This window comes from Carassius carassius, chromosome 46, assembly GCF_963082965.1.
Source record: "Carassius carassius chromosome 46, fCarCar2.1, whole genome shotgun sequence".
In the NCBI taxonomy this organism is placed as follows: Eukaryota; Metazoa; Chordata; class Actinopteri; order Cypriniformes; family Cyprinidae; genus Carassius; species Carassius carassius.
Window position 1 is genome coordinate 1100985 of NC_081800.1, and position 16701 is coordinate 1117685.

Here is a 16701-nt window from a genome sequence, read left to right on the forward strand (position 1 = left end):
GAAACAATGCTCAGGTAGGCCGTGGCATTTAAACGATGCCCAATTGGCACTAAGGGGCCTAAAGTGTGCCAAGAAAACATCCCCCGCACCATTACACCACCACCACCAGCCTGCACAGTGGTAACAAGGCATGATGGATCCATGTTCTCATTCTGTTTACGCCAAATTCTGACTCTAACATCTGAATGTCTCAACAGAAATCAAGACTCATCAGACCAGGCAACATTTTTCCAATCTTCAACTGTCCAATTTTGGTGAGCTTGTGCAAATTGTAGCCTCTTTTTCCTATTTGTAGTGGAGATGAGTGGTACCTGGTGGGGTTTTCTGCTGTTGTAGCCCATCCGCCTCAAGGTTGTGCATGTTGGGGCTTCACAAATGCTTTGCTGCATACCTCAGTTGTAATGAGTGGTTATTTCAGTCAAAGTTGCTCTTCTATCAGCTTGAATCAGTCGGCCCATTCTCCTCTGACCTCTAGCATCAACAAGGCATTTTCGCCCACAGGACTGCCGCATACTGGATATTTTTCCCTTTTCACAACATTCTTTGTAAACCCTAGAAATGGTTGTGCGTGAAAATCCCAGTAACTGAGCAGATTGTGAAAATACTCAGACCGGCCCGTCTGGCACCAACAACCATGCCATGCTCAAAATTGCTTAAATCACCTTTCTTTCCCATTCTGACATTCAGTTTGGAGTTCAGGAGTTTGTCTTGACCAGGACCACACCCCTAAATGCATTGAAGCAACTGCCATGTGATTGACACATTGTCAACTGCATTTTAATGTAACAGCATGTGCTTGTGTGACTTTATGAGCTCTACATATGCCCAGTAATATGCTGCATGTGTCTATTACAACATTAAGACCACAAAGCAGTTTATGATGAAGAATTCAAATGAGATATTCATGTGCAATATTACTGGGAAGCAAATTTTATTTTCCAAGAGAAAATTAGTTAAAACTTGTAATAAAAAAAGGACAAATACAGTCAATACAAAAGTGGTGATAAAACTTTTACCAATCAACAAAAACAATGAATTAAACTGCAGGTCTTAGTCATTACATAACCTCTATTGTAAAGTTTCACATTAAAAAGCTTTAAAGCCAATCATGCGGAGTTAAACATTTTAGAAAAGTCATACTAATATTGTTTGATTAAATTTATCAAAATTACATGATTTTCAAAAACACTAAACAAAAACACATTTTGACTTTAGCAGGTGTAAAGGGGGAAAAACAAAGAGAAAAACAATCATAATGATTAAATTCAAATCTAGCAAGGGACAGTAATGTGTAATCTTTGAAACAAAACACACTACAGAAACAAAACAGACAAATGTTTCTAGGTATCTGAATAATGTCTCATTCATTGGTATTGGCATCAGGATACTGGGAGAGGTCAAAGGTCAGGACTTTACTGATGACACAGTCTCCTTGCTGTTAAGGAAAGGAAGACAATGAGTGATAAGCACATAAAGTCAAGTCACTTCATTATACAGCGGTTTTCAAAAATACACACGGTTTCAAAGCAGCTTTACAGAATTCCATACTGTTCATGTTTTTGTACTGTTCTTGTATCATGTTAACTTCTTAAGACCTTTAATTTCACATTAATATATATGTATATAACATTAAGCAGTTTAGAGGTGCATAGTAGTTGATTTAAACTCATGCCACTATATTTTACAGTATAGTGAACAACACAAGATGTTTGTGTGAATCTTACCTCTGGATAAACTCCGATCAGGGAGTCTGCTTTGGTGTAAAACTCCTCTTTGAGGGAGATAACTATAGCCTGGAAGTTCTGCTCTGACTGATCCTTGATGTAGTTTGCAACCTACACAACACACATGCACAGGACAATTTTCTATCATTTTGACAGTATACAGTATGACTTGTTAATCTGTGTGCTTACCACTCAATTTCACCTCAGAATTTTTAGGTTATGACAATCAGGAGCTATGATTCTATCTTTGGTTAATGGTAATTAGCAAATGCACTGGTGCTTAGTTCACACAAACAATGATTCTGTCATTATTTTCTAACCCGTATGTCATTTCAAACCTGTATGACCTGTATGATATTTTAAAGAAAGTCAATCTTTTGTTCATTATCTGGCTCGGCTCGGCGTTCATCTTCAGTTGTCTCTTCACAGCAGTTCAGTCAGTGTACTGTTTGAGTAAATGAATTACTCCGGCATATTGGTTTGTTTGAACTCAAAGGGAGTGTCAGCCACATTAAAAAAAGTTGACAGTTTATTTGTGGATTAATGCTTATTGGAGACGTGAACCATTTTAAACGATTCAGTTCGATTTGGTGAACTGGTTCAAGAAGATCTGGTTACATCGAGCGATTCGTTCGCAAACCGGATATCACTAAACTGTAGTGCTGTGAACGCGCTCACAACAGACATGGAAGAGAAGACAATGATGAATAAAGTCGTAGTTTTTGCTATTTTTGGACCAAAATGTATTTTCGATGCTTCAAAAAATTCTAACTGACCCTCTGATGTCACATGGACTACTTTGAAGATTTTTTATTACCTTTCTGGACATGGACAGTATACCATACACACACTTTCAATGGAGGGACAGAAAGCTCTCGGACTAAATATAAAATATCTTTAACTGTGTTACCAAAGATAAACGGGTCTTACGGGTTTGGAATGACATGAGGGGGAGTCATTAATGTTTGGTATAAATGACAGAGAACATCTAAAGTGAATTCTAATTTCATACATCGCAGTCTATTCATTAATTAAAATAAAGTATAGTCAACTAAACATATAAAAGGTTACACTGGTGAGTTTAAATAAATAAAAAGTCCTTAATGCAAATTCTACAGAAGAAACTCAATCCTACGAGTCTGGGAAGGTGTTTATACATATACCGTATTTTCCGGACTATAAGTCACACTTCTTTTCATAGTTTGGCTGGTCCTGCGACTTATAGTCAGGTGCGACTTATTTATCAAAATTAATTAGACATGAACCGAGAGAAATGAACTAAGAGAAATGAACCAAGAGTTCACATTACCGTCTACAGCCATGAGAGGGCGCTCTGTGCTGCTCAGTTCTCCTGTAGCATACACTGAGCAGCATGAAGCGCCCTCTCGCGGCTGTAGACGGTAATGTGAACTCTTGGTTCTTGGTTCTAAATAAATGTGACTTATAGTCCAGTGCGGCATATATGTTTTTTTCCTCGTCATGACGTATTTTTTGATTGATGCAACTCATACTCAGGTGCGACTTATAGTCCGAAAAATACGGTACAATTTTCATTATTGGGTCAATCATTCCTTTACAAATAGTTTTTTTGCCTTGATATCTAAGAAGAATCAATAGATGTCGTTAAATGTACATCATATTGTAGTTGCAGTCACCCCGGTGAAAAACAAACCTTGCCAATATTGGTATTGTCCAGGGCTGCATCAATCTCATCCAGCACAAAGAAGGGAGCAGGCTTATAGCTGTAGAGGTAAAGATATTGTGTCAGGTACTGCCTGATGAAGGGTGTGATTTGACATGAGAGTAAATATGTGCTGTACATACCTGTGAATGGCAAACAGTAATGCTAGAGCTGCCACAGTCTTTTCTCCTCCAGACAAGTTGTCCATGGGCCTGAAACGTTTGCCTGGGGCTACACAGTTATAGTTGATACCATCCAGATATGGCTCCTCTGGGTTCTCAGGGCCCAGAAATGCCTGACAAAACACACAAACAAAAAAACAAACAAACAAACAAAAACACAGACACAGACACACACACACACATTATTATTATGTGCAAAAGCCACTCAAAAAAAAAAAAAAAAAAAAAAACTTTCTCACCCAAAATAAAGTGGTTTTAGTCTGAATAAAATGCAAGTAGCAGGACTGTAAAATGAATAGATGTGATTATGATCATTTGATAAAAAAAAGAAAAGAAATGCGGCATATGTTTGAGATCATTTTACTGTTTCCCATCAAGGAGACCGCTGAATGCACCTCTTTATATAGTAGGCCTATTTATTTTTAAAAATCCGGTATTTACAGTGCATTAGATTGTGACAGTGTGTGCTTACATATGAGGCCGGAACGAGCGTGGGTTTGGCTAGATGTATTTGGAGGTTATTGCTCTCATCTCGTTCAACACATATCCAAATGCTTCCATATTCATGATGTATTTGAATTGTTATATATATATATATTAGGGCTGTCGCGATATACCGGTATTGACGATAACCGTGATATTCAAATAAACAATTATCGATATCGTGTTAATTTAGTGTATGAGGATATACCGGTATTAGTGATATGACTCTAACATCTGGTATATTTCATATCACATTGCCAAGATTATAAAAAGTTTTGGTTCTAGAAGACCGTAATGCATTATGTTTTTTTCCAAATGATATATGATTTATGATGATTACTAAAAAATTTATAGAGAAAAAGACAACAACAAAAAAGAGTACCAAGCGTCCCACAGGTGGGACGGTGACAGTTATGTCAGTTTATTGATTTGCTTGGCTAACTTTGGATAAATATGTTATTTTAATACCATGCAGTGCAGTGCACAAAATGATAATTCGAGAGATGGTTCAAGTCAGTGTTCAATAAATTATGATTTTAAGTTTAGAAATGTTGTGCATCCACTTACTGTTAGTGTGACATTTTAGCATGCAAATAAAGGGGAAAACTTCAAGATTTCGGCCATAAAAATCAGCAGCACATATCGGCTGACCCTGACCTCTAAACATGGGCATCGGTTATAGAAAAACCTGTATCGGCCGATCTCTATCCTGAACCCAAAATGTATTTATTTTTTACATAACGAATAGCCAAGAATATATATACTCCTGTTTATGATCTTTGCTGAATAAAATGCTTCATTCTTTTTTTCGGAGGAAATCCAATAATAATGAAGGGAGACGTGAAAAACGGACATTGCGTTGTTTTCATATGGATTACTTTATCACAGAATATTTGTTTTCAGCAGCACTTGTTTAGTTTAAAAGTACACGTCAGGCTTTCTATAGATCTCTCTCTCATGTCTCTCCGTTGAGTATTCACTGTGTTACAGTTAATTTTAATGATGCATGTCTAAATGAAGATCAGCGCAGACAAAGTTTGCAGACAGCACACCTTGTTTGTTATCTTTATTTTATAAGCGCACAAAGTTTTGTTGTTCTTATGTCTGTATACAAAAAAAGTAGACCCTTTACAGATTCGATTGATGTATTGCTTTTATCTGTACGATCAAAACTGAAAGTGTCATTTAGGTTCTTTTCGGGGTTATCAGGAGAAAATGCCTCATAATGCCTATACGCGTTAATCGACTTCAGAGGGGTTAAGGTTGTGTAGTGGTTAAAGTTCATATAGCAGGTTAGAGACCCAGTGAGTCACTGTATAGAAAAATAATGTAGTATCTGGATTTAAAATCTTTAAATCTACTAAATATGCTACTTGATCTTTCTAGAGTCGTTTTTGTGAGAAATTTTTACTTTTGTATCTGAACAATGCCAAAACTGGAAGTGACATAATGGGAGAGAGTGCAGTAAAATTAAACAATAGAATAACAATAGAACACAATGACAGCATGGACGCTGGGGTTATACTCATATTACAGACTAATATCTGGCTTTATATACAATTATAAACCCTGCCAAGAGAGCAGGGAGATTATTCTAATAATAATTAATGTTTATCCGTGCCATTGATCCCGGTGACCAAAAACTCGACTACAAATAACCTTGCTAAGAGGTCTTTGTGTTCGCGCAGAGAGAGAATGAGAATCGCTATTCATTAATTTTACTTCACAATAATATATATATATATTTTTTTTTTAATGAAAAAAAAAAAAACATCAACAGAGAGAACAAACTCCTCACAGATGTGTTTTTTTACTCACAATAAGATACAGAATACATAGAAAACTGAATCTATAGGACTAATAGAGAATCACACTTTGTTTTTGTCACACCCTATTTCATAATTATAAGTAATTGTAGCCAAGTTACAGAGAAAAATTCATTTAGGCTGTATTATAAATGTATATATGTAATTCCTACAAATTTTTTCTATACATTGACTCACTGGGTCTCTAACCTGCTATATGCACTTTAAGTACTTGTGAAGGAGGTGTATCCTTAGCTGCCTTTTTAAAGATGTGATTATTTGTTGATGTATTTTTAAGTACCTGGGCACTGCTGTTGCGGGACAGAGCTTTATATATCTCATCAATGTTGGTGGCCACAGACTCAAAGCAGGCGTTGAAACGGTCAAACCTCTCCTTCTTTATCTGTTCAAATGACTGCTTGGCTTTCTTCGCCCTCTTCCTGGCAGCTTCAAACTCTATGATGTTCAAACATACAATAAAGACAGTAAATGAACATTAGGAATGCTGCAAACACAGACAAGCTGAGCGAGACAAGTGACAAGGTCCCACTCTACAAGGTTAAGCTTTTTAAAGGGATACTCAATAATGAAAACTGTCCCATCATTTACTCACCATCACGCCCTTCCAAACCCATTTCTAAATCAGGTTTCATTGAAAATATCTTAATTTGTGTTTCGAAGTTAACCCTCTGGAGTCGATTAACGTGTATACCCATAATAATTTGTAATTTTCTCCTGATAACCCCGAAAAGAACTTAAATTACACTTTCAGTTTTAATCGTACAGATAAGAGCAATACATCAATCGAATCTGTAAAGGGTCTACTTTTTTTGTATACAGACATAACAAAACTTTGTGCACTTATAAAATAAAGATAACAAACAAGGTGTGCTATCTGCAGCCTTTGTCTGCACTGATCTTCATTTAAAAACGCATCATTAAAATGAACTGTAACTCCATGAATACTCAACGAAGAGACATGTCAACAAGCTTGATATGTCTACTTTTAAACTAAACAAGTGCCGCCGAAAAAAAAAATATTCTGTGATAAAGTAATCAATATAAAAACATGAGAAATGGATTTCCTCAGAAAAAAAAGAATGAAGCACTTTATTCAGCAGAGATCATAATCATGAGTAAGTCTCTTTTTATTTATTTATATTCTTGTACTAGTTTTCACATAACGTGTAAACATTTTACTAGTTAGACTTTTTACAAAGACTTTTTCCAAACTATAATTCCTGACTAAATGTATAATCAAGTGAAATATTATGAGGTTTCAATAACAATATACAATACTATACCATTCAAAAGCGTGATGTAAATAATATAAATGTAACAAATAAAGAAAACTGCAACAAATGTAACAAACAATGCTGTTCTTTCAATTTATCCCCCCTAAAATACCTGAAAAATATTCTCAGCTCTTTTCAACGTTAATAATAATGATAATAATAACAATAAATGTTTTTTGTAGAAAATAAGATTGTTAAAAGGATTTCTGAAGGACTGTGTGACTGGAGTAATGATGCAAAAAATGTAGTTCCCTTTCAAAAGCTACTCTCGATGCTGCGCTCAATAGCGCTAATGAGAACATTCTTTGTTCGACCGGTTGTGAAGCACGTGTGTCAAACACGCCAAGAATTGGCTTACATAACCTCGGCAGGTGACGTCACTGATAACGTGCACCTGCAGGTTATAAATAGACGTGAAACGGAAACATCCTCAGGTTTCTTTGTCTTCAGAGACCGCATTGTGTGTGTGTGTGTGTCACGCTGATGAAAGTATTAGTTTAAAAGAAAGTATTTTGAGAGTTATAAAAAGAAAAAAAGGGAGAAAGAAAGTTCTAACTATTCTTGCTGATTCCATATGAGATGTGTGCCTCGCTCTCCATGGCCGATCTCTGAAGAGAAATCGCATGTTTATTGTTAAAAAAAAAAAAAAAGGCTGCTTTTGCGTTCTAGAGTGGCAGTTGTAAGCACCGCGGTTCACTTCCTATCCGCGCTATGCTCTTTGCTCTCACGAGGAACGAGCTGCTTCCCACTCATTAAGATCGCGCTCCGATCTGGAGGATCAGACGGTTCTCGCGCCCACCTCCGAAGCGTGCCCAGGCACTTCTTCGGATTGGGCAGAGGCTGCTGTAGCTCTAGCTTCTGTTGAAATGGACATTGAGAGTGCTCTCTCCTAGCGCTCCTCTCGCGATTATAAGCACATGAGGAGTTACTAGGTGGTGACTCGTGCAGTGACCAGATTAAAGCCTTAAAATTAGATTTTGTATATTATGATTTCAAAGGTGAGAGAGACGCTAGCTGCTATCTCTCCCCTATTGGAGCAACATCATTTAAATAAAAATAAAAGTAAATGATGATGAAAATGATGATGATTATGAAAAAAAAAAAAAAAAAAAAAAAATATATATATATATATATATATATATGAAAGGACAGCAATTGTTTCCTGCCAAGCCACGTACTGCAGCAGCATTTGCACTTGGATGGAACACATTTCATGCTGTGGGTCAGACTAGTACTGCCCTGCACACCATAGGTTCTGTAGGCGTATCAGGCTGATTAAAATAAATAAAGAAATAAGTCTGAGTGCCAGGAGGAGACTTTTAATATGTTTCTCACTCACTGTGCTCAAGTGTCGGGGCTGTCAAGAAATAAATAAACAGTCCCGACTCGATCCAGCTCCTCTGGGGTAGGAGGTTCAAACAGAGAGTGTGGCGAGTTGTGCGCCCCCTCATAAGACTGGGGAGCAGCTTGTAGCACTTGGCAGCCGCAGAGGGAGCTGGACTAAAGTACGGTCATTACAACCAAAGCAAGGGCCTTAAGCTGTGCCCAGGACAAAGGGTGTGTCCCCTCAGGGAGGGCCCTGGAAAATTCTATCAGAAGTATAAGGCTTCAGTTTGCACATCGTCTTCTGCGTTTCAACAGCGTGGTCTCCACCTCTGTTAAACCGGCACGTGCATATCTGTTGACAAAGGAATCACAGACTCTGCTGGTCAAAGGGGCCATAGAATGTGTTCCCCTGCCAGACAGAGAGTCAGGCTACTACAGTCTGTATTTCTTGATTCCCAAGAAAGACGGGGGGCTGCGTCCAATCACAGATCTATGGACATGTATTTTCATTTTGAAATATTGCCACAACTCAGGAGGTTCCTGAGGTTCGCTTTCGGGGGCGAAGCTTACCAGTGTCAGGTTCTTCCATTCGGCCTAGCTTTGTTATCCCGCACTTATACGAAATTCATGGATGCAGCTCTGGCTCCTCTACGACTCCAGGGCATCCACATTTAAAATGTATATAAACGACTGGCTGAATCTGACCCAGTCTCAAGAGATGCGCTTCGACATCAGCATGTCGTCCAAGCTCATCTCGAATCTCTGGGGTTGAGACTCAATGGCAAGAAAAGCGTTCTCTCTCCGGCTCAGAGGACATCGTATTTGGGTGTGGTATGGGACTCGATCATAATGCAGGCACAGCTGTCTCCTGCATGCATCAAATCCATTCTAAACACCCTAAAGAACATCAAGCTAGGCCAGAAAGTTCATCACTTTCAGAAGGTTTTAGGTCTCATGGCAGCTGCATCCACGGTGATACCTTTGGGCCTCCTGCACATGAGACCGTTTCAGTTGTGGCTCAGAGCCAGGGGATTTCATCCAAGGGTCAATCCCCAGTGGCAATTAAGGGTTACGCGCCAGGGGCTATCTATGTGGTTCAGACCCCGGTCTCTGACTTTGGGTCCCACTCTAGGTCCATGTTGTCATCGCAAGATGCTAATGACAGACGCTTCCCTCAGGGGCAGCCTTAGTTGGCTGTCCAGCCCAAGGGATCTGGAGAGGTCATCTTCGCGAATTGGCACATCAATTGCCTCGAAATGAAGACTGTATTTCTGGCCCTGAAATACTTTCTCCAGCAGTTGAGAGGCTACCATGTCCTAGTGCGGGTGGACAACACATCTGTAGTCTCTTAAATAAATCGCCAGAGCGGACTGCAGTCGCGCTGCTCGAACGAGTTAGCGCACCAGGTTCTGCTTTGGGCACAGGACAAGTTCCTGTCCCTCAGGGCGATTTACATTCCTGGGCATATGAATGTGGGAGCAGACTTGCTGTCCAGACAAGCTGTGAAACACGGGAAATGGAAACTCCACCCCTAAGTAGTCAAATCTGGGAAAGATTCAAGTAGCAGAAGTGGACCTCTGTGCTTCACAGGAGATGGCACAATGTCCCCTCTACATCTCTTTGACTCATCCAGCTCCCCTGGGTCTGGACGCTATGGCCCATGCGTGGCCAAGACTGCGTCTTTACGCCTTTTCTCCGATTGCTCTGCTCCCGGGAGTCCTGGCCAAGGTCCGTCGACAGGGTCTCGCCTCTTACTGATAGCGTGCTGTTGGCTGACTGGAGTTTGGTTCCCAGATCTAATATCACTCCTCGATGGCTCACCTTGGGCGATTCCAGTCAGGAGAGATCTTCTCTCTCAGGCACAGGGGACAGTATTTCATCCCCGGCCTGAGCTCTGGAACCTTCACGTCTGGCCCCTGAGGGGACCAACCACAGATGCTGGCCTTCCAGCCACAGTAATAGAGACTATTCTAAGTGCTAGGACTCCCTCCACTAAAAGAACTTATGCCCTCATATGGAGTGTTTTTGAGGGCTGGTGCATGACACACCATGCAGACCCAGCTCACTGCCAAATCGTTTCAGTACTGGAGTTTCTGCAAGAGAAATTGTCCTCAGGCACAGGCCCTAGTACTCTCAGAACCTATGTGGCCGCTATTTCGGCTTGCCACGTTCTGATTGATGGGGTTTCTGTTGGAAAGCACCCTCTAGTCGCCCGCTTCATTCGTGGGGATAAGCGGTTGAGGCCACCCACTAGAGCTACGGTCCCTTCATGGGATTTAGCCATAGTGCTCGAAGGGTTGGCTGTCCCCCCATTCAAACCATTAGAATCAGCGCCTGCCAGGCTTCTGACTCTAAAGATGGTTTTTCTTATGGGCGTTACCTCTCTAAGGAGAATTCGGGATTTACAGGCTTTGTCAGTCCTGCCATCCTGTTCCGATTTTGCCCCTAGGCGAGTCAAAGCTATTTTGCATCCTCACCCTAACTATCTTCCAAAAGTTCCTTTCTCGACCATACATCCGGTCATTCTCGAAGCTTTCTGTCCTCCGCCATTCACGACACCGGGGGGGTGTAGCGGCTGCCTCCAGGCAAACAGTTTCACATTGGGTGAGGGATGTTCCTGCTCAAGTGTGTGATGCAGCAGGTTGGTCCTCTCCGCACACATTTGTCAGGTTCTACAGTTTGGATGTCCATCCTACTAATTTCCAAAGTCTTCTGTCCTCCGCCATTTACAACACCGGAGCAGAAGAGACTTCACTTACTGTGTCCAGTATGTGCTCTTCAGATTTACTTCCACCGCACTAGCCAGTGGCGTAAGTCAGAGCAGCTTTTCATATGCCGTGGGGGCCGCAGTCAGGGGTGCGGCTGCCACCAGGCAAACAGTTTCACATTGGGTGAGGGTTGCTATTGCCCTAGCCTACGAGGCGCGTGGTCAAACTTCGCCTCTAGGAGTTAGTGCCCATTCAACCAGTTGGGTTGCATCTTCAATGGCTTGAGCAAGAGGTGCGCCCTTGCAGCAAGTGTGTGATGCGGCAGGTTGGTCCTTTCCACAGACATTTGTCAGATTCTATAGTTTGGATGTCGATGCTACTCCGGGCTCGCATGCCCTTGAGTCCACATCCCAGAGTTATGTCTGAGACCTCTTCGATGTTTGTGCACACATACTACACAACCTTGGGGGTCCAGACACTTACAGTGCGGCGGCGTTGGTATTCTCGTTCCCATTAGCGCTATTGAGCGCAGCATCGAGAGTAGCTTTTGAAAGGGAACGTCTTGGGTTACTTGACTGTAACCCTGTTCCCTGAAAAAGCGGGAACGAGATGCTGCGCCTCAATGCCGCACTGTCGACGTGTCCGGACGTCTCTTCAGACAAAGGGGTAACCTGAGGATGTTTCCGTTTCACGTCTATTTATAACCTGCAGGTGCATGTTATCAGTGACGTCACCTGCCGAGGTTATGTAAGCCAATTCTTGGCGTGTTTGACACGCGTGCTTCACAACCGGTCGAACAAAGAATGTTCTCATTAGCGCTATTGAGCGCAGCATCTCGTTCCCGCTTTTTCAGGGAACAGAGTTACAGTCAAGTAACCCGAGACGTTCTCTTACGAGAGCTCTCTCGTACTGCGTCTTAGCTAAGACGCTACGGGAAAAGTCTCTTTTCACGAAATACTGAAGCAAAAAATTATCCTTAATTTTGTATTTTTGTAAAGCGCATTTGCAGCAGTACACAGCCATAGGCGAGATGGCTCGTTCGCTCATTGGCTTGTTCTGCGGCAACTGCACAGCCTATCGAGCGTGGGCTGATGCAACATCAGACCAATAAGGGCGCTTTGCGCCCTTCTTGCCACTTCCCGCCGAAACGGGTGTGGCCCAACCTATAAAAGGAGCTTGAAAAGGCTGGCTCACCTGATTTTTCATCTCTTCAGCGAAGCTCACGCATCGCTGGATCACGGAGGAAGCAAGCGCCGTCTGAGAAAGCACATCAGCAGGACGAGCCATTCTGAAGCTGCTGGCATCGCCGCCTTCCACTGCCGTTCCTGCTGCGCTATCCGGCGCCTATATCCTTTCAATTCTGTTATATCCAAGCTGTTCTTTATGTGTGTGTGTGTGTTCGCCCTGTGACACACACTCGTAAAAGAGCTCACGTCTTTTTTAAGATGCCTTCCTGCGGCTCGTCAGAGCCCCACTCAGCGAGGGAGACCGGTACGTCATCTGTGTCTCCTGCCTGGGTGAAGATCATGCAGCGCTCGCGCTCGCTGACGGCGGATGCCCCCACTGCGAGCTGTTGCCATGGTGACTCTGAGGACTCGCCTGGCCTTTTTCTCTGAGCCTGCATTCTCCGCTGCGCTGAGGCGCCGTAAAAGCATCGCTTCCAGCGGATTCCGGAACCGTCTTCAGCTCAACCGAGCTCGCCGGTTCGCCCTGCTTCACCGGCCCCCCCCTGCATCGCTTCCCGGTGGGCAGCGCCCGCTGTTTGCCGGCGCGTCGTCCAAGGAAGTCGATCTCAGGGCCGCGTCGGGGGAAGAGGACACGCGCTCTCTGCTAGCTTCGGGCAGTGAGGGCTGGGCGAGCTCCGAGGATCTCGCGCCTTCTGCTCAGAAGCCCAGCAGACGAGCTGACATCGAGAAGGAGCCGGGGCGAATGCTCGTGTTGGCCGAGATGAGTCTCGGCCGTGAGTGGTTTGCACCAGCGCCCCCCCTCTCGTTCCCGGCTGGATGATATTTCCCTTTCGGATGAGCGTACTTCTCAAAGCCCGCCTCATTTCTTCCTGAGCTTCACGAAGAGGTGGCGAAGGCTTGGAACGCTCCATATTCAACGCAAACTCGTTCGTCTGTCTCACTAGCATTCTCCACACTGATGATGCTAAAAACAGGAACTACCACTCACTTCCGCCGGTGGAAGAGGCGATTGTGACGCACCTTTGTCCGCCCTCTGCTGGACGGCGGCAAAAGCGGTGTTGCCATCTAAAGCCTGCTGTGTGACGCTGCGTCGGCACTACTAACGATGGCTGCTTCATCGAAGCGCAGGTGTACGAGTTCCGCTGTGGCCGAGCTCTCACCCAAGCGCGCCGCTGTTTCAGTTCCAGGAATTGTGACTGTCTCAGCGTTTTCTGCAATGCGCAAGCCTGCACAGTTGCCCGCTTGCCTGCACACAAAAGCCGTTATCACAACAGCTTCAGCAACGCAGCTCGAGACCCCCGTTCTCGCGCTACCGGCCGTCGCCCCGCGCCGCGGGGACCGCGGCAGAGGATTACGGTGAGGCCGGGAGCCCCGAAGCCATCCTCGGAAAGCCATCTACGCATGCTGCATGACGCTGCGTCGGCACTACACACGATGGCTGCTTCATCGAAGCGCCGGTGTACGAGTTCCGCTGTGGCCGGGCTCTCACCTAAGCGCGCCGCTGTTTCAGTTCCAGAGATTGTGACTGTTTCAGCGTTTTTTGCAATGCGCAAGCCTGTACGGTTGCCCGCTTGCCTGCACACGAAAACCGTTATCACGGCTACCCAGATATTTCCCGAAAAAAGGTGTAATTTCTGGTGTCCCGGCCACGGCCGATGGTGCTATAAATGTAGTGACGATGCCCACTGCTCAGTGCCCATCTCCACATATAAGCACAGCCCTTCACACAGGGCTCGCGCCCATAAAAGCGACTCAAGTCGATCACGTGCACTACATAGTAGACGTGCCCACTCCTCAGTGCCCGCAATCACTATGTCACACGCGTCATGTGGTTTCTGTAAAAACGAAACCCGTGCACGTTCGTCCGGCCACAGCCGATGGTGCTATAAATGCAGTGACAACGCCCACTCCTCAGTGCCCATCTCCACATGTAAGCACAGCCCTGCACACAGGGCTCGCGCACATAAGATCGACCCAGATTGGTCGAGCGCGCCGCATAGTAAACGTGCCCACTCCCCAGTGCCCACATACACTATGTCACATACGGCGCGTGGCTTCTGTAAAAACGAGGCCCTTGCACGTACGCTCTGCACAGGCAGACAGCGAGTTGAAAGTGGTAAATGTGCACATATGCAGCCCACAGTTACTCGCAGACATATCGAGTCCCACGGGACCTGCTCAGCCTTCCCCCAGTCGGTTAAGCGCCGGGACGGGGTCGAGGAGGAGCGATCTGCCCGCTGTGATCAGCGCGCTCCCCGCCTCAAATGCGCAGCACACCTGAGCGCTGCCGTTGCCCGGTCAACAGAGCGCGCTTCGCATCCAGCCCTTAGCCATTCATGCAGATGCATGGTCAGCGCTTCCAGGGGTTTCGGATTGGGTGCTAGGCATTATAAAGAGAGGCTACTCGCTACAGTTTTTTTCGACGCCCTCCGCGCTTTTCAACGCGCGTCGAAACTACGGTCAAAACAGAAGTAGCACACATACTTCGGGCCGAAATATCAAAACTGTTGAGCAAATGGGCTGTAGAGCCTGTGTCTCAAGCTCAAAGCGAGGGGGGGGCTGTACAGCAGATACTTTCTGGTGCCCAAGAGAGACGGGGGTCTCAGGCCCATACTGGATCTAAGACAGCTGAACAAGGCATTGATGAAACGCAGAAACGCAAAAATGCTTACGACCAGGAAACTCCTCGCGCAGATTCGCAGAGGGGACTGGTTCATGTCAATAGATCTGGGGGACGCGTATTTTCAAATACAGATAGCGTCAAACCACAGGCGATATTTGAGATTCGCCTTCGAGGGCCAGGCATACCAGTTTACAGTCCTCCGTGGCTCCTCGTACGTTTACGAGGTGCATGGATGCAGCGCTCGCTCCTCTCAGACTCAGAGGCATACGAGTGCTGAATTATTTGGACGACTGGCTGGTTCTGGCCCGATCATGAGCGGAGCTCGTGGACCACTGGGCCGTTTTACTCAATCACCTCGAGAAGCTCAGCCTCAGTGTCAATTGGGCGCAGAGTTCGCTGAACCCCAGTCAGACGATCCTGTTTCTGGGTATAGTTCTGAACTCGTGTTCCATGACGGCGCGGCTGTCACCACAGTGCGCGATGGGCATTCAGCGCGCAGCAAGTTCTCTCCGCTGCGGCGCGACCGTGTCGCTCAAACACTGTCAAAAGATGCTGGGTCTCATGGCCTCAGCATCTCCGGTTCTGCGGCTGGGCCTGCTCCGCATGCGCCCCCTGCAGTTCTGGCTGAAGGCTCGGGTGCCGCGCAGAGCGTGGGCGTCTGGCTGGCTGCATTTCAAGGTCGATCAGAGCTGTGTTGCGGCTCTAGCACCTTGGACAGCGAAAGGCTGGTACCGATCAGGTGTAAGCCTGGGGACTTCCCCGAGTGTGAAAATGGTGTCGACGGACGCCTCCACTTCGGGATGGGGAGCGCTGCTCGAAGGCAGACCGTCCTTTGGCCTATGGTCAGAACGGGAAAAGCTCCATCATATCAACTGCCTGGAAATGCTGCTGGCAGTGGAGAATGCGCTGACGCGCTTTTGTCCCCATATCAAGGATCACCACGTCGTAGTCCGTGCGGACAACATGTCCGTGGTGTCCTACATAAATCGCCAGGGCGGTCTCGGGTCCCTAAACCTGTGCAGGCTGACGGAACGCCTTCTGGTTTGGGCTCAGCGCAACGTGCGCTCGCTGAGAGCAGTGCATGTGCCTGGACTGCAGAATCTGGGTCCAGACAGGCTGTCCAGAGGCAATGTTCCTACGGGCGAATGGTCTCTACACCCGCAAACAGTCCGGCTGTTGTGGGAGAGATTTGGCATGGCGGAGGTGGACCTCTTTGCGTCCCACGAAAACGCTCACTGCCTCGCGTTCTTTTCTCGAGCACAGCTCGAGGTTATTCACCCCTTAGTTGTGAGGTGACGGAGGTCTTCTCCTTCCTACAGGAGCTGTTGGATAAGGGCAGAGCCCCATCCACGCTTAAAGTTTATGTGGCGGCCATCGCGGCGTTTTCTGAAACGGCGTCCGGTCAGTCAATAGGAAGGAATGATTTAGTCATCCGGTTCCTCAGAGGAGCTAGGAGGCTGAATCCTCCCAGACCTCCGTCAGTCCCTATGTGGGACCTCGCGGCGGTTTTGGAGGCCTTGAAGGGTCCCCCTTTTGAGCCTATCCAATCGGTTAGCCTTCAGCATCTGTCGTTCAAGACAGTATTCTTGTTGGCTCTCGCTTCTGTGAAGCGTGTGGGTGATTTGCACGCGCTCTCGGTGAGCCAGTCGTGCTTGGAGTTTGGGCCCAATGACTCAAGGGTCATACT

At 45.3% G+C, this 16701-nt stretch overlaps 1 protein-coding gene across 1 annotated transcript in view; it reads right to left on the bottom strand.

Annotated features, from left to right (window-relative positions):
* Positions 1-907: 907 nt before the first annotated feature.
* The window catches only part of LOC132129673 (structural maintenance of chromosomes protein 1A-like), a 79370-nt gene continuing 63576 nt past the window's right edge, over positions 908-16701 (bottom strand). Inside the window, exons 22-26 of the mRNA XM_059541325.1 lie at positions 6177-6331; positions 3549-3700; positions 3397-3466; positions 1725-1835; positions 908-1435 (exon numbers count right to left, since the gene is read on the bottom strand). Coding sequence (XP_059397308.1) covers positions 1361-1435; positions 1725-1835; positions 3397-3466; positions 3549-3700; positions 6177-6331 — 563 coding nt within the window. The 3' untranslated portion in view covers positions 908-1360. The remainder of the gene's footprint in view (positions 1436-1724; positions 1836-3396; positions 3467-3548; positions 3701-6176; positions 6332-16701) is intronic.